Source organism: Vidua chalybeata, chromosome 18 (genome assembly GCF_026979565.1).
Source record: "Vidua chalybeata isolate OUT-0048 chromosome 18, bVidCha1 merged haplotype, whole genome shotgun sequence".
Lineage (NCBI taxonomy): Eukaryota > Metazoa > Chordata > Aves > Passeriformes > Viduidae > Vidua > Vidua chalybeata.
The window spans coordinates 10,360,517-10,379,653 of NC_071547.1; the positions used below are offsets into that span (position 1 = coordinate 10,360,517).

General features: G+C 51.8%; 2 protein-coding genes across 5 annotated transcripts in view; one reads left to right on the plus strand and one right to left on the minus strand.

The window, feature by feature from the left end:
- Positions 1-15,262, plus strand: part of TAOK3 (TAO kinase 3) — a 77,471-nt gene extending 62,209 nt beyond the window's left edge. For all 3 annotated transcript variants that reach the window (XM_053959858.1, XM_053959859.1, XM_053959860.1), the window contains 7 exons: positions 5,631-5,867; positions 6,610-6,738; positions 7,432-7,635; positions 10,243-10,482; positions 11,570-11,782; positions 12,139-12,321; positions 13,745-15,262. In XM_053959858.1, the coding sequence (XP_053815833.1) occupies positions 5,631-5,867; positions 6,610-6,738; positions 7,432-7,635; positions 10,243-10,482; positions 11,570-11,782; positions 12,139-12,321; positions 13,745-13,906 (1,368 nt within the window). In that variant the 3' untranslated portion in view covers positions 13,907-15,262. The remainder of the gene's footprint in view (positions 1-5,630; positions 5,868-6,609; positions 6,739-7,431; positions 7,636-10,242; positions 10,483-11,569; positions 11,783-12,138; positions 12,322-13,744) is intronic.
- Positions 15,263-16,194: 932 nt separating this feature from the next.
- Positions 16,195-19,137, minus strand: PEBP1 (phosphatidylethanolamine binding protein 1). 2 transcript variants are annotated; one of them, XM_053959861.1, is made up of 6 exons: positions 18,997-19,137; positions 18,755-18,880; positions 18,335-18,546; positions 17,910-18,019; positions 17,214-17,314; positions 16,195-17,010 (listed from the first exon to the last, which is right to left on the minus strand). In XM_053959861.1, the coding sequence occupies exons 3-6, from the start codon at positions 18,467-18,469 to the stop codon at positions 16,793-16,795; spliced, it is 564 nt and encodes a 187-aa protein (XP_053815836.1). In that variant the 5' UTR covers positions 18,470-18,546; positions 18,755-18,880; positions 18,997-19,137; the 3' UTR covers positions 16,195-16,792. The 2 variants fall into 2 exon arrangements, with proteins under 2 accessions (XP_053815836.1, XP_053815837.1); XM_053959862.1 differs by lacking the exon at positions 18,755-18,880.

Here is a 19,137-nt window from a genome sequence, read left to right on the forward strand (position 1 = left end):
AGACCAGGGCAGTGTTTTTAGAAGAAAAGCACCAAGTCTGGGGCTGTTCACTCCACAGCTGTTCCTCCTGGTGCAGTCCAGGATCTGGGGCCCTCAAGTCCTTGCTCTTCTCCCCATAGATCAGGATATTGCAGGAGGTAAGACTGGCATTCCTTAAAGTAATCCAGTGTTCAAGTTGGATCTCTTTCCAAAAACAAGCTGAAGCAGTTTAGGAAGTGCAGAGGTCACAGAAGAACTTATGTTAGACAGCTGAACACTCCAGGTGACCCAGTGGCTGCAAAAGCATCATGTGAATATGAAGGAAACTGGACAGAGCTCCAGAGAAAATAGTCAAATGAACTATCCACAAGGAAACAGGCTGTGGATGTCTCCTTTTGAACCTTGCAGTAGTGCTTTAATATTGCTCAGATTAAAGAAAATAATGAAAATCAGCAAATGTGAGTAAGAAAGATGAAGGAGCTTAACTGAGGTCATAATTCAATCAGCAATTTTAGTAGTCATTTTTTCCTGGACCACTTTAATCAGTTTTGTGTGGTAACAGTAACCATCACTCACCTGGAACAGTGGTGGAAAATACCCTGCATATTTCTGCTGTTGGAGTAAAAGTTGCCATCTGAAATGGAGACCAGGCATCTACATCTCCATATTATTTCTCAGATTATTTCGTATTCTTCTTAATATTATTCTTATTATTTTTCTTCTTATTATTTATTATTATTTCTCAGTGATCCATAAATTAAAAGCTACAACCAGAAATCTCTTGAAGCTCAGCCAGCTGTTGTTTGAAAAGGAGGGCAGAGGTTCTGCATGTTGATGAGACTACACCTCTCCATGTTTTCAAGGGAAAGCTGTTTTTTTAATCTCTTCAGAGATGCATTGATCTGCACTTCTGGGTGTCTTTCAAGCTTGACCCCTTAGGTCCCCCCTTCCTCGTGCAGCTCCTCAACAGCTGCTTTTACAGTTTTCAAAGGCAATGATCAAGTAGTTAAAACTTCATAGAATCCCAGAATGGGTTGGGTTGGAAAGGATCTTAAATCTCATCTCATTCCACTCCTTGCCATGGGCAGGGACACCTTCCACTGTCCCAGGCTGCTCCAAGCCCCTCCAGCCTGGCCTTGGGCACTGCCAGGGATCCAGGGGCAGCCACAGCTGCTCTGGGCACCCTGTGCCAGGGCTCACCACCCTCCCAGGGAAGGATTCCTCCCTCACATGTGTGATATACCATTTCATAGAAGGATCAGACCGTGAGGACTCTATCAAAGGCCTTGGTGTTCTCTTTGAAATCCAAATGCCAGCAAAAGATGGTGTGATCTCATCCAGGGCCTGCAGAACCAAGTGTCTGTGTCCATGGGAGCAGGATTCCCTGGATGTGGCCAGGAAAATGGCACCAGGGCAGCCTGACTCCAGAGCCAGGTACCTTCACATGGAGCTGTTCCCTGCACCCTCTTCTGCTGAAACACTGATGTTTTATTCCAGAGGGTTGAGTTTCTCCCAATGGACTCATCTGGCTGCTGCCTTTGTAGACCTTTCCTCTAAAATTTTGGACTTGTTCTTTCTCATCTCCTCTTGCTGCGAGAAGCAGCTGGCAGTGTTTTGCTCAGAGCTCTGCTTCCTCCAGCACAGGGGAGCTTGGAATTTCAGTTATCTAGAGGTGAAAATTCCTGTCTTTTAGGAGAGGTTCAGTATCTTGGATAAACAGTGTAGAAAAGGGAACTCTAAACAGCTGCTGCTTTGAAGAAGTTGCGAGCTCAACTTCCTTACGTAAAGCTAAAATCATGGAGGGGTGAAAGAAAGTTTGGATTTTATGGCAAATGAACTGCCTGTGGGAGTAGGTTGGAAAAGACATCTCTGTTCTCAGCTTTGTGTATGCCAAAGATGCAGAGAGATAAGAAACTGAGAAAATGTCATACCTTAATAAAAGCTGTTCTGGTTTATACAGGTTTTTGGTTTTCCTGATGACCTGATTGATTGTTGTGTGCTGCAGGGAGAGATCCAGGAAGCTGCAGCTTTCTGCTGTGCTGTGAAGGATCCAGACATTTCCTGGTTATATGGAGAACAAATTTTGTAGTTAGCACCTTTTGCCTCATGATAATCTGTGGGGTTGTTTGTGGGTTTCTTCCTGAGGGGCAGCTCTGATCTCTGCTCCCTGTGACCTGGGACAGGGCCCAGGGAATGGCTGGAGCTGTGCTGGGCAGGTTTAGGTTGGATATCAGGAAAGGTTCTTGCCCTTCTGGGGGAAGAATGGGCACTGCCCAGGGAATGGGCACAGCCTCGAGGCTGCCAGAGCTCTGGGAACACTTGGACAATACTTCTAGGGATGCCCAGGGTGGGATTTCTGGGGTGTCTGTTCAGGGCAAGGGGTTGGACTCCCATGATCCTTGTGGGGTCCTTCCCACTCAGGATATTCCAAATAGTTCATAGAGTTCCAGGAGTCTTTGTCCCAGAACACCAGAAAGGTGATTACTGGTACATCCCCAAATTTTCTTGTTAAAATGGTTGCTGGAGCTGTTCATTCATTAGGGGCTTAATCTTTAAAACCATAATCCTTTATTCATTCATAGTCTGAAGGACTTCTCTGGCACTGAACTGGGCATGTTCAGTAACTAATGTTCATTTCTTCCACATTCTCCCATTCCTGAGATCACCATGTGCAGGCTTTGTCTCTGAAGACTGTCCTGAGTGTTGGACTTGAGTGGAGATTATGGTGACAAATGAAGTCTTTATCATGAGCTTGCTGAACACAGACATTAAATCCATGAGATGTCCACCAAGTCTGCTGCTCTCCTCTCTCATCTTTAGGATGAGATACTGCTTTTGTTTTCTTCTGACTTTTTAATATCTCATCTTCTGTTGTGACTGGAAGGCTTTATCAGCTAGGCTTGTAATTAGCAATTGCATCCTATTGTTAGGGATAAACATCCTAGATTTCATGGGAAATCTTTCCAAGATGGAATTCTTGTCACAATAAAGCTGAGCAAAATTGGAAATGGGGTGCAGAGGAGCAGGGAAAAAACAAGGATAAAAGTTAATGAGTTTTGCTGTAAATAAAACAAGTGCACATTCTACATCTCATTAGAGATCAGACCAAAGGAGACTGGCAAAGTTGTTGGAGGATCCTTAGATCCATTTTTTCTTAGGCTTTTGCTGTTTGCTTTGTTCTGCCAACGTCAGGGAACGGAGTGTGCCATGCAGAACATCCCATTGCTCACAAAAGGGCAAAAATAGCACATCCAGGAAGATCTTGTGCTGCTGGTGGCTCCCAGATCTCCATTTCTCTTCAAGTGCCTGACCAAGGCTGTTCTCTCCCAGCTGGATGTCACTGAATGTTGTCAATGGCATGTGTGAAGTGTTGGTGGTCTGCCTGTCTTACCTGGCATCTGTCTCTTATCACTAACTTGGATTCTCAGAGAAATTTTCCTTACCTGGAAGTTTCTGGCAGAGATCTTAATCTTGCTGAACTTGACTGAAATTTGCAAGTTCCTATGAACACTTCCCAACTTCTTCCTAGTACGGCTTTCCTTGGTACTCTGGAAAAACCAGAAGTGTTTTGAGCTGTAGGAGAACACAGGGCTCACACAGTGTTTGTGTTTCTGTGGTCATTCCTACAATCCCACGTGCTCCTGGTGCCTGCCTTGGATCTGATTGGGTCTCGAGCATGTACAGGCTCCTCAGTTGCTGAGGTTTAAGTGTATTTAATCCAGCCTACTCCAAACTGACATTCTGAGATTTCCTGTAGGAAGGAGGTGTTTGTCCATCACCACCTGGTGGGTACTCAGCCTCACTGAAGTGATCAGCCCGAGTCTGACAGTGCTGTGGTCAGGCTGGTTCTTTGGTTCCTTTGCAGTCTTTGGGAGGCTTTTCCTGAGTTCCTCTTCGCACTCCTCCCAAGTCTTGGGGGTCATTTGGACCAAGACAGGTGGCACTTGCTGCCTGCCTTGGGCGACCTTATTCAGGGTGTTCATCTCTTGATTCTGGAGCTCTGACTTGGCGTCCTGTCACCTCCCAGCCCTGGAGCCAGCAAGTGCACTGGGATGGCAGCTCCCTAAAGCAGCTGCTCTTCTGTTGAACCTGAGCCTCTGTAGGTGTATCCCATCCTACATCTGAACTGCAAAAATCTCCACAAAACTGCCTTTGAATGACAGCAGCACCGTCACAGGGGCCAGTTTTTTTGGGCTGCTGTGGAGGAATCCATCAGGAAGGCTGCAGGAGGGACTCTTGGTTCATAAAGCTTCAGTGATCTCCTTCAAAGGCTTGAGCTCTTCACACTTCAGTGGGAAAGCAAAGGTCCCCTTGCACAGAATCAGGGGCTGCAGTTCCATACATGTACAAAGTTCTTGGTTCTCAGGTTGTACAAATGATCAGCAGATCTTCATAAGTTCCTGAGACTGTCTTTTAAAAAATAAAAACCAGTCTTGGACACTTTTCTTCTTTTGAAGTGGAAGCATCACCATTTGCATTTTCTTCTGAACATTTTTGGCACAGCCTGTTGGTGGTTTTTTTTTTTTTTTTTCTTCCTTTCACATGGATACGCTTGGGCATGGAAATGAATGTGGAACTTGTGAGTTTGTTTCAGCTGAGCAGGGTTTAAAATCTGCTTAGACCATCTGATCAATCTTGTTAAGAGCACACAGTTCCAGAACAGTGTTCTCTTGTTAGAAAACTTTCAATTCTGGGAAGGAATGAGCTCAGTCTGCCATCATCTTGAATTTTAAGGGGAGATTTTGAAGGACACTCCTCGTAGCAGAAAATAGATGTTGAGGGATTGAATTGGCATGGGGGTGACTTGAGGAGGAAGGCAAGAACGGGGGTTTGGGGGGGTTCTGGCTGCTTCTGGGAGTCCATGCCACCCTCAGGATGTGAGTCCTGTGTTTGAATAAGGTTTTCCCTTGTGTCTGAAGAACACTGTCCATCAGCCACCTTTGTTTCCAGATCTCCTCCAGTGTGTCCTGGAGTGATAATAATGCCTCAGGTTTAGCTTTTCTATTTTTCACATTCTGTGCTGCTTTAGTGTGTACTTCTGAGCTTCATATCAGGGGATGCTGAGCTCTCTTCACAGAGTAGGGAGACAAAACAATTCCTTCTCTAGCTGGGGACCAAGGACAAATGATCCAAATCTCAGGCCCAAGAGCACAAACAACGTGGGCTGAAGAGAGAAAACAAGCAGGATGGGACTGCATGGGCTAAAGCTGTAACTTGACAATTAACTCCAATATGCAAATGCAGCAGAACTTACAAAAGTGAGAGCGCCCGTCAGCAGTTGTGCATTTTGTGACCATTTTGGGTTGTGCTGCCCAAGGTAGATCTGTTGAGGCCTCTTAATAAATACCTACTTTATCTCCATCTAGTCTCTGTTCTAAGGCAGCCTTCACAAGGCATCCATGAGTAACCAGTCCCTTCCTGTATTTGTAATAATGCATTTTCTGCTGTGTTACTGAAAACACTTAAGTCTCAGGAAAAGATGGGGGCTAAAAGTTAGGACAGAGAAACCTTGTGGCTTTGTGAAATTGAACGGCAGCACCTCCAAAACCCATTGAGTGCTGAGAGCAGAGCAGGGCCTGGCTTCCAGCACAGCAGCAGCTTGTGTGGGAAGCGAGGCCATGGAGCACTTGTTGCCCTGTTCCTGAGTGCAGGTTACAAGACAGATCCATGAGCATGAGCAGGAGAACGAGCTGCGGGAACAGATGTCAGGATATAAGCGGATGCGGCGCCAGCACCAGAAGCAGCTGATCGCCCTGGAGAACAAGTTGAAGGCCGAGATGGACGAGCACCGCCTCAAGCTGCAGAAGGAGGTGGAGACACACGCCAACAACTCGTCCATTGAGCTGGAGAAGCTGGCCAAGAAGCAAGTGGCTGTGATGGAGAAGGAGGTGAGTGCAGGGAGGATCTGAGGGACAGGAGAACCCAGGTCTCAAGGGGGGCTGTGGGAGGTGCTGCTCAAACCCGTGGTCTGAGGGGCAGAACGAGAGGACACGGTCTTTAGCTGCACCAAGGGAAATTTAGGTTGGACGTTAGGAAAAAGTTTTTTACACAAAGTACTGGAATGGCCTGCCTGGGGAGGTGGTGGAGTCACCATCCCTGGATGTGTTTAGAAAAAGATTGGATGTGGCACTCGGTGCCATGGTTTAGTTGAGGTGTTAGGGCTGGGTTGGACTCAGTCATCTCAAAGGTCTCTTCCAACCTGGTGATTCTGTGACCTTATGCTCCCTGGGGCAGCCTCGAGGCACATTTCTGCCTGATGGGCACTCCGTTGGCATCCACCAGTGCCACGGCTGCATAAAAGGGGCTGTGGGCACCTTGGTGGGAGCTTTACCTCAGCTGAGGGGGTGACAAAGCTGTCACTCAGTCTAAAAATCAGCAAGTTAATCCACATAAGAAACTGGTGTGGTTTTGGTGATGGGCTAAGAAGCACAAGGAAGCCCTCAGACTTATGGGAGCATTTTCTGTGCAAGCAGCTTTGCTGTGGCTGAGTGCTCATGGCTTTGTCTGGCACAGTCACCAAAATGACTGACCAAAAACCACAACATTGATTTCTGCTGGATTCTGCACCTGCTCACTCACCTTTTTTTTTCTTTCTTTTATTGTTATTTTTCTCCTCTCTGTACATTGCAGGCAAAGGCAGCTGCAGCAGATGAAAAGAAATTCCAGCAACAGATTTTGGCTCAGCAAAAGAAAGACCTGGCGACCTTTTTAGAAAGTCAGAAGAAACAATACAAGCTTTGCAAGGAAAAGATTAAAGAGGCAAGAAACCCTCATTTTAGGGGCTGAAGGGGTGTGGAATGAACACGAACCAGTCTTTCGTTTTGATAAACCTGGGCCAGCCCAGGGGTTTAAGGGATACTGTCAGGCTTGGAAGCAAATTTTGGATTCTCAGCAAGTAAATTTTCAGGAGCTGGGAGCATCTGGCAGCATTTCCAGAGCAATTTGTGAGGGTGGCTACAGGTGCCTTCACAATTTGCTGTAGAGCAGAATCTTTGAAACCAAGGGTGATGAGGGAAAATGGGACTTCACAGAGAGTTCTTCTTCCCCTTTCTCCTCATCTGTTTTTTCAAGTAATCAGAGCAGCCATTCAGTGTCCCTTGACTAAAAGCTCTGTGATCACTTACATAAATTAGGAAGAGAAGTAACTTCATATGTACCAAAATGCCTTACTTATCTTCACCATGTTGCAAAAATAATTGTCTGTTAAGGTAAAGGTGAGAAAATGATAATCAAGGAGCTCAGTGGCCACTTCTCCTCCTACTCTTGGTGTGGGTCTGGTGCAGCTGTAGGGGCAGCAGGGCTGAGCATGGGCAGGTGATAGGTCTGGCTCTGTTGGTTTGTAGCAGGATTTTGGTGTCCTTTCATGAACTGAATGGCAGAGGAGGAGCCAGGAAGGTCCCCCATGTCCTGTGTCACTGTGGTGCTAAGGGAAGCCTTGCTTTGACCCTGCAGGAAATGAATGAGGACCACAGCACACCCAAGAAAGAGAAGCAAGAAAGGATATCCAAACACAAAGAGAACCTGCAGCACACACAGGCTGAAGAGGAGGCCCAGCTTCTCAGCCAGCAGAGACTCTACTACGACAAAAACTGCCGTTTCTTCAAGAGAAAAACGATGATCAAGAGGCATGAGATGGAGCAGCAGAACATTCGGGAAGTATGGCACTCCTCACTTCCTCTCCCAGCCTTTTTTATCTGCCTTAGCTTCGTGTCTTGGCTGAACTTAGGTCTTCATGTTTCTAGTTGCTAAATAGACCTGAGAAAAATGTAAGAAAATATGTTTTGGGAAATGGTTTTCCCTGCAGCTGTGGCTGCTGTGATCAGCTGATGGATGGCAGTGTTGACTGCAGACAGAAACGCCCTGTGGGCCCCTCCTCTGGGCCTGATGCCTCATCCCAGCTCCTGAGGGTTGGGTTTGGGGGTCCTGCCCCACTTTGGGCTGTGGGGAGAGCCGTGGGATGGGGATGTGGGTTGTCAAAGAGCAGCTTTTCACACCCTGCTTCCCCTCGTTGGTTTTTGCCCCTTGCCTCAAGGCTGCCTGTGGTCAAACACCACTTTGGAGAAAGAGTTTCCACTTGGAAATGTTCCTGTGGCCATCACTGTAGTATCTGAATTCTTCAGTGATGTTATTTTTGGATAAAGACTGTCAGATGAGACGGTGTTCTAGTGAAAACTGAGTAAGGCATGGTCAAAAATTGTGTTTGACCTGCTCTCCTCAGGCTTTCCAGTATAATTTGTACTTGTTCAGAGCTTTGCTGCCCTTGGGTCCAAATGTGCCAGGGGCTGCTCAGCTGCTTTGCTGAGATCCGGATATCTCAACCCAGGCACCCTCAAAACTATTGACTCCAAAAATTCAGATTTGAGCACCCTTATCACAGCATGTCCGCTCTGTGGCAGGGATGAGAACAGAGTTCAGTTGCCTAGCATGGCATTTAACCAGGAACACACCTCTGACCTCATGAGAGACCTAATTTCCAGAATGATCTGAGTTTTTATTCCCTGAAAATTACATCCCTACTGATTCAAATGTGCCAGTACTAACTACTTGGATCACCTGAAGTAAATAACACTTTCAAAATGTGTTTTCCATATTTTAAGTAACCACAGATGCTGTTTTTGTGCAAATGGGAAAGTGTTTGAGGGAAGTGGAATGACAGTGTGTGTTTATGCTGCATGAACTGAAATCAGGTGTGGAATAGGCTTGGGAGAGGCTGGCTGAGCTATCCTGGGGTGAAGGCACATGTGCCACAGCTGTGCCTGGTCAGTGTCCCACCTGCCTTTGTGCCAGTGGGAAGTCATTTTGACACAGCAGTACATGTAAATTTTAATCTTGGCTGTCAGGGGTCAAGTTTTGCTTAAATGTAAACACATGCTACACCCTTAGGGCCAAGAGGGCAGAGGGAAACCCTGGCTCTGTTTCCTTCCCCATCCTCTCAGCTCAAACCTGTCCCAGGTGTAGCAGCCACAGGGGCTGAAGTTTGCAGGTGATCCTGTTGAGAGTTAAAACAGGATTGGCACATGTGAGCAGCAGCTCAGAATAATTACATTTTTTGCTTCTCCTGCAGAAACCCCTTAGGCTGAGGCAGCGTGGGCTGGGCACGGTGTGGGGTGGGGCAGCCCTGCTGTGCCTGGCTGGTGCAGCACGGAGCACAGCCTGAGGCTGCAACCTGAGCCGGGATCAGGGATGCACCGGCACCATCTGTGAAGGGGTACAGCTGGAGTCAGCTCCGTGCTGCTCAGGGTGTGGCTGACACCTTGAGACACAAATGTGTGCAATAACCAGGGAGGCAACTGGTGTCTGCCCCTTCCTGGGCTTGTGGCTTGGGAAGGTTATCCTGGGCTGTGGACACCCTGTGCAGGAGCTCTTGGTGAACGCTGCAAAACCCTCTGAGCCTCGGGCTCCAGCCTTGTTTTAAACACAAGCTGCACCTTGGTAAAAATGCCACCTGGACAATTCATCTTCTCACCTGAGGTGGTGTTAGAGCCACTGACCTCTGCTTTGGCCACTCTAGTGCAGGTGATGGAAGGGGGAGCTCATTGCCAGTGCCCACCAGGGGCACAGGGGAATTTAAAGCAGACAAGATCCCCAATTCCATCAGCCCAGCCCTGAGCACTCTGGGATGTGTTCATGGAAAGCTGCTGCGAGTTTCTGCAGGCACGGAGGGCTTGTGTGGGGTCCTGGTGCCACCTGCTGGGGACTCGTGGGGCCATCCCTGAGCAGGGGAGGATGGATGGATGGACGGACGGATGGACGGATGGACGGATGGACGGATGGAGGGATGGATGGATGGATGGAGGGATGGATGGATGGATGGATGGATGGATGGATGGATGGATGGTGGAGGGATGGATGGATGGATGGAGGGATGGATGGATGGATGGATGGAGGGATGGATGGATGGATGGAGGGATGGATGGAGGGATGGATGGATGATGGATGGATGGATGGATGGATGGATGGATGGATGGATGGATGGATGGATGATGGATGGATGGATGGATGGATGGATGGATGGATGGATGGATGGATGGTGGAGGGATGGATGATGGATGGATGGATGGTGGATGGATGGAGGGATGGATGGATGGAGATGGATACGGATGGGTGGATGGATGGTCGGTCACTGGGTGGTCACTCCTAGCATCCCCATGGTGCTGCTGGGTTTGTGTTTCCCTGTGACACACCAAGTCCCTGCGCTGTGCCGAGCAGTGAGCAGGAGCTGCAGCCAGGGCTGCCCGCTCAGCTGTGTGTGTGTGTGTGCAGGAGCTGAACAAGAAGCGGACGCAGAAGGAGATGGAGCACGCCATGCTGATCCGGCACGACGAGTCCACGCGGGAGCTGGAGTACCGGCAGCTGCACACGCTGCAGAAGCTGCGCATGGACCTCATCCGGCTGCAGCACCAGACTGAGCTCGAGAACCAGCTGGAGTACAACAAGCGGCGCGAGCGGGAGCTGCACAGGAAGCATTTCATGGAGCTCCGGCAGCAACCAAAGAACCTGAAGGTGCTGCAGGCTTTCCTCCTCCTCCAGCTCTGTCCTCCATGCAGCACCCGTGCTGTGGGACCACTGCTCTCCCCACCCTGTGCTCTCCCTTTGCACAGAGCATCCCTCCCTTTGCACAGAGCAGCTCCGGATAAGGGAAGTTGTGGGCTGGGAGAGACCAGAGCTCACAGCAGGGTTTTAAAGTGCTGTGCTAATTGAGGCTGTTGTAAAATAGTCCAGTCCTAAGCAAAGTGTTACAGAAGTTGTTTCTGACAAAGCTGTGTGTTGTTCAGGCCCTCGCTGGTGTCAGCTTAGGATGATGAGGATGGAGGGTTTGTGGTGCTTTCAGAGTCCAGAGAGAACACAGAGCACTGGGAGTGTGTGCTGAGCTCTGTGCACACCCCAGTGTGCTTACAGACCTCTGAGCTGCTCTCTGTGGCAGAGGCATGTTCCTCCTCCCAGTGTCACAGAATCACAGAATAGCCTGAGTGGGAAGGGCCTCACAGGGATCATGGAGTCCAAATCCCAGCCCTGCACAGACACCCCACCAGTCCCACCCTGTGCATCCCTGGGGGATTTTCCAAGTGCCCTTGGAGCTCTGGCAGCCTCACGGCTGTGCCCATTCCCTGGGGAGCCTGGGCAGTGTCCAGCACCCTCTGGGGGAAGAACCTTTTCCTGATACCCAGCCTCAACCTCCCTTCCACAGCTCCAGCTGTTCCCTGGGGTCACTGGTCACCAGAGAGAAGGCACATTGCTGTCACTCAGTCACACCCTTGCTAGTTCTTAGGTCTGCAGCCTCCACATAGTGCAAGGTTGAGGTGGGAAGGACATGAAAGGGGAATGATGCTATGAAAAAGCAGATACGTTTTGGGAGGCAGGTGATGGGCTGGGTGATCTGCAGGAAGTGGGCAGTGCCCTGGGCTGAGGAGGGCTGAATGGGTGCTGTTCCTGGCCAGGCTGCAGCAGGGCCTGAGCTGCTGCTGGTTAGTCCCTGTGGGAAGCACACACAGGGGAGCTGTGGTTCCCACCACCCCACCCACGTGGACGTACCACAGCCTCTCCATTCCCAAAGCCCTTCGTGCTCTTCACATCGTTCCTTCCTTGGCAGGCTATGGAAATGCAGATCAAAAAGCAGTTCCAGGACACATGCAAAGTGCAAACTAAGCAGTACAAAGCACTGAAGAATCACCAGCTGGAAGTAACTCCAAAGAGTGAGCACAAGACAATTCTGAAGAGCCTGAAGGACGAGCAGACACGGAAGCTCGCCATCCTGGCCGAGCAGTACGAGCAGAGCATCAACGAGATGATGGCCTCGCAGGCGGTACGTGCAGGGGGCTCGGGGGCCTGGCAGCACCCTGGGGGGTACTTCTCCAGCCATTGAATTATAAAAACTCTTTAAACAACACATCAGGTGCCACTTTCCCTCTTGGAATAAGTGTCCTGTGGAACACGCGTCCTTCCCCTGCTCCCCTTGCGTGCTGGGGTTTAGGATTGGATCTTCTGAGGCTCTGCCTCAGTGTGAGCAGAGCAGCTGCTGCTCATGAAGCCTTTCCTGCTTTCTCCCTCTGCCACCAACACCAGCAGCTTTGGGAAGAAATAGAGTGGTTGTGTGACTTGTGTGGGAGCAGAGGAATTCCCAGCAGGGGTTTGAGCCTTGTTTTCCCGATGCTCTCACAGCTCCGGCTGGACGAGGCCCAGGAAGCAGAATGCCAAGCCCTGAGACTGCAACTCCAGCAGGAGATGGAGCTGCTCAACGCCTACCAGAGCAAAATAAAGATGCAGACAGAAGCACAGCACGAAAGGGAACTCCAGAAGCTGGAGCAACGGGTGTCGCTGCGCAGGGCACACCTGGAACAGAAGGTACGTTCCAGAGGGGGTTTGGGGACACGGGGCAGGCTGGAGCTGTGACTGTGCTCCTTGCAGAGGGGGTTTGGGGACACGGGGCAGGCTGTGACTGCTCCTTGCAGAGGGGGTTTGGGGACACGGGGCAGGCTGGAGCTGTGACTGCTCCTTGCAGAGGGGCTTTGGGGACACGGGCAGGCTGTGACTGCTCCTTGCAGAGGGGGTTTGGGGACACGGGGCAGGCTGGAGCTGTGACTGCTCCTTGCAGAGGGGGTTTGGGGACATGGGGCAGGCTGTGACTGTCCTTGCAGAGGGGGTTTGGGACACGGGCAGGCTGGAGCTGTGACTGCTCCTTGCAGAGGGGGTTTGGGACACGGGCAGGCTGGAGCTGTGACTGCTCCTTGCAGAGGGGGTTTGGGGACATGGGGCAGGCTGTGACTGCTCCTTGCAGAGGGGGTTTGGGGACATGGGGCAGGCTGGAGCTGTGACTGTGCTCCTTGCAGAGGGGGTTTGGGGACACGGGGCAGGCTGGAGCTGTGACTGTGCTCCTTGCAGAGGGGTTTTGGGGACACGGGCAGGCTGTGACTGCTCCTTGCAGAGGGGCTTTGGGGACACGGGCAGGCTGTGACTGCTCCTTGCAGAGGGGGTTTGGGGACATGGGGCAGGCTGGAGCTGTGACTGTGCTCCTTGCAGAGGGGGTTTGGGACACGGGCAGGCTGGAGCTGTGACTGCTCCTTGCAGAGGGGGTTTGGGGACATGGGGCAGGCTGGAGCTGTGACTGTCCTTGCAGAGGGGGTTTGGGGACATGGGGCAGGCTGGAGCTGTGACTGTCCTTGCAGAGGGGGTTTGGGGACACGGGCAGGCTGGAGCTGTGACTGTGCTCCTTGCAGAGGGGGTTTGGGGACAGGAGGCAGGCTGGAGCTGTGACTGTCCTTGCAGAGGGGGTTTGGGGACACGGGGCAGGCTGGAGCTGTGACTGCTCCTTGCAGGGGGGTTTTGGGGACAGGAGGGAGGCTGGAGCTGTGACTGCTCCTTGCAGAGGGGGTTTGGGACACGGGGCAGGCTGGAGCTGTGACTGCTCCTTGCAGAGGGGGTTTGGGGACATGGGGGAGGCTGGAGCTGTGACTGTGCTCCTTGCAGAGGGGGTTTGGGACACGGGCAGGCTGGAGCTGTGACTGTGCTCCTTGCAGAGGGGTTTTGGGGACACGGGGAACGTGGAGCTGTGACTGTCCTTGCAGAGGGGGTTTGGGACACGGGCAGGCTGGAGCTGTGACTGCTCCTTGCAGAGGGGGTTTGGGACACGGGCAGGCTGGAGCTGTGACTGCTCCTTGCAGAGGGGGTTTGGGGATACGGGGCAGGCTGTGACTGCTCCTTGCAGAGGGGGTTTGGGACACGGGCAGGCTGGAGCTGTGCTGGGGGCTGCTGACTGTGCTCCTTGCAGATCGAAGAGGAGCTCGCCGCCCTCCAGAAGGAACGTAGCGAGAGGATCAAGTTTCTGTTGGAAAGGCAGGAGCGAGAGATTGAGACGTTCGACATGGAGAGCCTGCGGATGGGCTTTGGGAATTTGGTCACATTAGAATATCCCAAGGAGGACTATAGATGAGGTTAAATTTCTTTGCCATTTAAAAAAAAAAAAAAAAAACAACAAAAACCCAACAAAAACCACAGAAAGCAAACAAAGTAAGGATAAAACTTGCAAACCCAACATTCCCCATGTTGACGGGCGTGCTCTCTCTCTTTCTGTCTCTCTTACTGACATCGTGTCGGACCAGTGCCTGTATATTCTTATCCATCAGGGGCCCCTTTCCCCCGTCACGTCCCGGTGCAGGACAGCTCCTGGCAGTCTTTTCCATAGTATGTCACAGTATTGATGTCTCTGTGCAATGATTAAAAATGTTTCAGTGAAAACTTTGGAGACAATTTTAATGGAGAAAAAAAAAAAAAAAAAAAAAAAAAAAAAAAAAAAAGCCACCAAGTGGATGTATGTTGCTTCTGAGCAATCACTCATTTTACCACCAATCAATGAAAGTACAAGCAAAAAAATATTAATAATTAAAAGATATCTACGATCCCAGGGGGAGAGAGACTGAATCCGCAGCCTTACCTTAACTAGCTGCTGCATAATTTTATTTTATTTTTATTTTTTTGGTATTTATTCATCAGGAATAATTAAATAATAATTAAAAAATTTTATTAAAGATTGAAAAAAAAATTTGATACATTTTACAGAAAAAAAAAAAACTTAATCGTGCTGTACATATCAGTGGTGACATATTATTACTTTTTTGGGGGTGGGGAGGGGCGGGTGATGACGTGGTGATTTTTAGGAGTACCATGCCAGGGGCAGCAGGGACGAGCCCTGGCCCCTGGGCATATTCTTGATTGTATCATAAATCATTTTCTGCTGTCGCAGAGAATGTGAATACACTTAAATGAGCCCACAGGATCCCAGTAGCACAAATTGGGCTTTGTCAAATCGTGTATTTTGTGTATAGAAGGAATTTAAGGAGAGCTTTTACTTATTTTCATATTGTATTTTAACTGTTTCTCTGATCAAAAATTTTTTTACTTCTTTCCCCCCCTCCCTTCCTGCTCCAGCCACCCCCCACTCTCCAGTTCTGTTCTGGAGCTCAACACTGTCTGTTAGATCATCCCAGCCCTTTTCAGTTTTTCTTTTATTTGTTTTTTGGGTTTTTTTTTTTTGTTCCTCCCCCAAGTCCACCCCCAACCTCATGATCTTGGTCATAAATATTGCATTATTCACACTTTCAAACTGTGTATTTTCTTACAATAAAAAGAGAAAAAAAAAAGGCTTTACTTCTTTTGCATGCACTTTAAAAAAAAAAACAACAAAAAAAGGACAAAAAAACCAACAAAACAACAAAAACATTTTTCAGGTTCCAGGGAAGAGCATGAATAACTGTCAGAGCTTTTAATTATATTTGTAAATAAAAGTGTTCATCACAATGCCTGGCTGTGTCATTGTGGGAGGGGCGGCTCGTGGCCCAGCACAGGTGCAAGGTGGGGATGGGGAGGGGACACATTCCACTGGTATCCCACTCCAGGTGTCCCTGAGCCTGGGCAGGGCTTGGTTTCCTGACAGTGGAGGTTTTTAGGGGAATGGATTTTTAATTGTTTAATGTTCTCCTCCCAGCCCGAGCAGCCCCAGCATGGATCAGCCTTTTGAGCCCTGCTCCAGCCTTAACTCCGGTGGGCCTTGTCTGGAGTAGCTGGGGCTGTTTTCCTGGAAAACCATCGATCCTCTTGGAATGTTTTAATTGCTGGGCTGATAAAACTGCCCTGGGGGCAGCACCATCCACCTGAGTTCTGGAATCCCCAATTTTCTCAGGGGTGCTGCTGATTCTTGTTTGTCAGACCATCTCACTGCAGAGCTTTGATACAGCAGCTTGAAAAAAGGGGGAAAGCTCCTGATTCCATGAAGCTGAATTGCACTGCCTTCACCTTTTTTACCTTTTTATAGCCATCAGGCTCTATCAAAGGCTCATTTCTGCTCCAGGCCTCACTGCAAAGCTGCTGGAGCAGCAGGAAGCACATGGGACCTGCAGCTGGGCTGGGAAGTGGCTTCAGGTCAGGGTGCCCAGAGTGCTGGGGTGTCAGATCTGCTGTGGTGATGTGGGGGTTCCTGTGGAGGGAAGGACCCCCACGGGTCTGGGAGTGAGGGGAGATCCCTTGGGAAGGAACTGAAGGCTGGGGATGTTTTTAAGATAGAAAGACAGGATGGCTTTGAGCTGTGTCCCTGCAGCATCAGTGAGTCCCAGGAATGGGGAGTGCTGGGCACAAGGTCCAGCCTCCTCCCAGGAACACACCACCACCCACTGCTCCCTGAGCACTGCCCTCATCCCCCCCAAGAAGACAACCAAGCACACCAAGCACCTTGGGAAGTTTTTAATTGCACTGTGAGCACAGGGCAGGTCACCACAGGACTGAACAGAACAAAGTGGTCTCAGCTTTGAGCGGCAGCAGAGAACAGAAGGAAGTGCTCTAGGCCAGCTCCTGCCTCCCCCTCGAGCTGCACCTTCACTACTGCAGTGGTGATGTGGAGGCACTGGCCAAATGTAGGAGGGGGAAAAGAAAAAAAAAGGGGAGCAAGTTTCCCTTTGACTGCCCTCTCCTCTCCTGGAAAAGGGAGTCTCCACAGCCAGCACCCACCCCGAAGTGGTTGTGTACCCACACCCCTGCCACCTCAAGCCATCCCAAGACAGCAGAGACCCCCTGAATTGACACTAATTCACAAAGGCTTTTAATTCCCTTAAGCAGGTCAGTTTGGAGCCAGGGACACCCATCAGCAGCTCTCTAGCTAGGATACCACGAGCATCAGCACAGGCCTGAGCACAGGGACACGGAGCAGGGACGGTGACATTGCCAGTGGTCAGAGCGGGACACTGGGGTTCAACTCATTAACAGAACAGAACTACAGCGCCGTGCCCAGCCCCGGCCACGGCTGCTGCGGTGCCCAAGGGCCCTGGCCCTACTTCCCCGAGAGCTGCTCGTACAGCTTGGGCACGTAGTCGTCCCACTCGGCCTGGTAGCAGGTGCCCGCCACCGGCGCCCCCAGCCCGTACTTGCTGCGGAAGGCGGCCACCTTGAACTTGCCGCGCTTGTCCCCGGAGCGGTTGGACAGCACGGGCTCGCTGCAGGCCAGCTGCTGGGGCTGCTCGTACACCAGCCACACGTAGCGGTGCAGCCCTGCGGGGAGGGACAGCGTCACCGCCCGCGCTCCCAGCTGACCCCACAGTGGCCAAGGGTGATGGAGCCGAGGGCAGCTGAGGGCAGATGCACTAGATAGGCTGGATCCCGCACGGATCGTTCCCACAGGCAGTTTCCCCCCCACCCTTCTGCACTGGGTGTGATCCAGGTAGCAGCACCTGGGAACTGCTGCAGGTACCGACCTGTTCCCTTGGGAGGCCCGGAGCCAACATAATCCGACATCACGGTCCCGCTGCCCACGTTGTTGCCTTTCATGTTGGTCACCAGGAAGTGATGCCACTCCCTGAAAAGAGAAGGTACAGAACAATCAAAGTGGCAGAGCTGCAGATAGGAACACCCTTCGTCACTCCAAGCTGCTGCTTTTCCATGAGGCTGTCAGCACGGGGTAAACAAAGAGCTGGTTTGCCAGACCCGAAGGACACTAGTCCCAGAGCAGGCACCGCTTTGTAGGGATGCACAGCATGCCAAAACAAGCTCCACATGGCTGCAGGAAACCCACAGCCTGATCTCTGAGAGTGGAGATTCCACACACTGCTGAGGCTGACTTGAGGAAGGTGAGCTGGTCCCAGATTTAAGATTCTGCTGCCAGCAAAGACCTAATTCCAACTCATATACGTACTAAATTAGAGCAAGCAGTAAACGCTGTGCTGCTCCAGCTACAACAGACCTTTGAGCATCCCTGATAAGAGCAGCTGCTCCTCCCCATGCTGTCCCTGGCTCAAGGAGAGAGGCAAGGACACAATTTCTATGACAAGCCACAGCCCCACAGCTGCACCTTAGGCAGAACACAGTCCCATCTCCTCCTTGAGCCTCTGCTCAGCCCAAGAGAGATGCTCCTTTTTCCCCACGCAAGCCACGGAGCCGTCCATCCCCGTTACCTGAACTTTGGGTCCTTCCGACTGGGCGCATCAGGGTCTGTGAGAACCAGGGTGTAAAGCTTCTGCGGATCGCAGCCGTCCCACTCGATGCTGGTGGGGCGATGCTGGACCTGCAGGGATGACCGCGTTAGCACCGGCCCCGCTGTCAGCGCCAGCCACCTGCCCCGCACACAGGGCCGGCATGACCTGCGCTGGCAGCCACGCCGAGGGGTTCAAGGCCATTCGCGCCAGCTCGCCCTGGCTGTGAGAGCCACGGGCCTTCTCTCCTGCGGCACGGCCGCCCGCACAGCTCAGCCCCTCTCTCTGCCCCTACACCTCTCCGCGGGGAAGCTCCGCGGCAGTTGCCGGAGCGACAGCGCAAGAGGCCCGACCGCATCCCGCCATTTTGCCGCACTACCCCCGCGCGCAGGCCCGAGTCTGCTCACCTGAGTGGGCGTGAGCACCTTGCCCAGCTCGTCGATCTCCACGGAGCCATACTTGACCCTCAGCGGGTGCGCCGGCTTCTGCTCCACCTCGGCGAGGCTCAGCGGCCCGTCCCACTTGGCCAGGTCCACCGGCATGGCGACGCTTGCGGCTGCGACGGCGGCGGCTCCGGGCTGCCCGTGCCCCTTGGCGGAGGCACCGCCCCGCTCCGCTCCTATTGGTGGAGACGCCGCTAGGCTCCCCTCCCATTGGTGGAGACGCCGCTAGGCTCCCCTCCCATTGGTGGAGACGCACCGCCGGCCTCCCCCGCGCCAGCTGTATGGCGCCCCCAGGCGGAGCCGAGGGGGGCCGGCCGAGCTCAGGTTACGTGGGCCAGCACTGTCGCCCCTACCGCTAATTAGGTTAATTAATAATTAATGTACCAGGGCCCAGTGGGCCAACCCTGTGGGTCTCAGCGCTCTGCTTCACGCACGCCTTGGTGCTTCCAAGCTGCCATGTGTAAGGTGTCCCGGAGAAACCCGAAGATAGTTGCGTGGTTACGGTCCTCGCTGCGGGGTTACACAGAGTACCAAGTGTTTTATCTCTGCTCTCCCCGCCGCGCGGGTGGTGGGGTGTCCCTAAGTGGGTGGATTGGAGCAGCCCTCTGGATGTGAGGGTCGCTTACCGCTCAGGGAACACCGCTCAGCACACAGCGCTCAGCACACAGCGCTCCCTCCGGTTCGAACTCTCCCGATCCGAGGGCGGCACCGGGCGGCGGCGCCGGCCCCGCTCTGCTGGGGCGGCCGAGGGGGGCGTGAGGGGACCC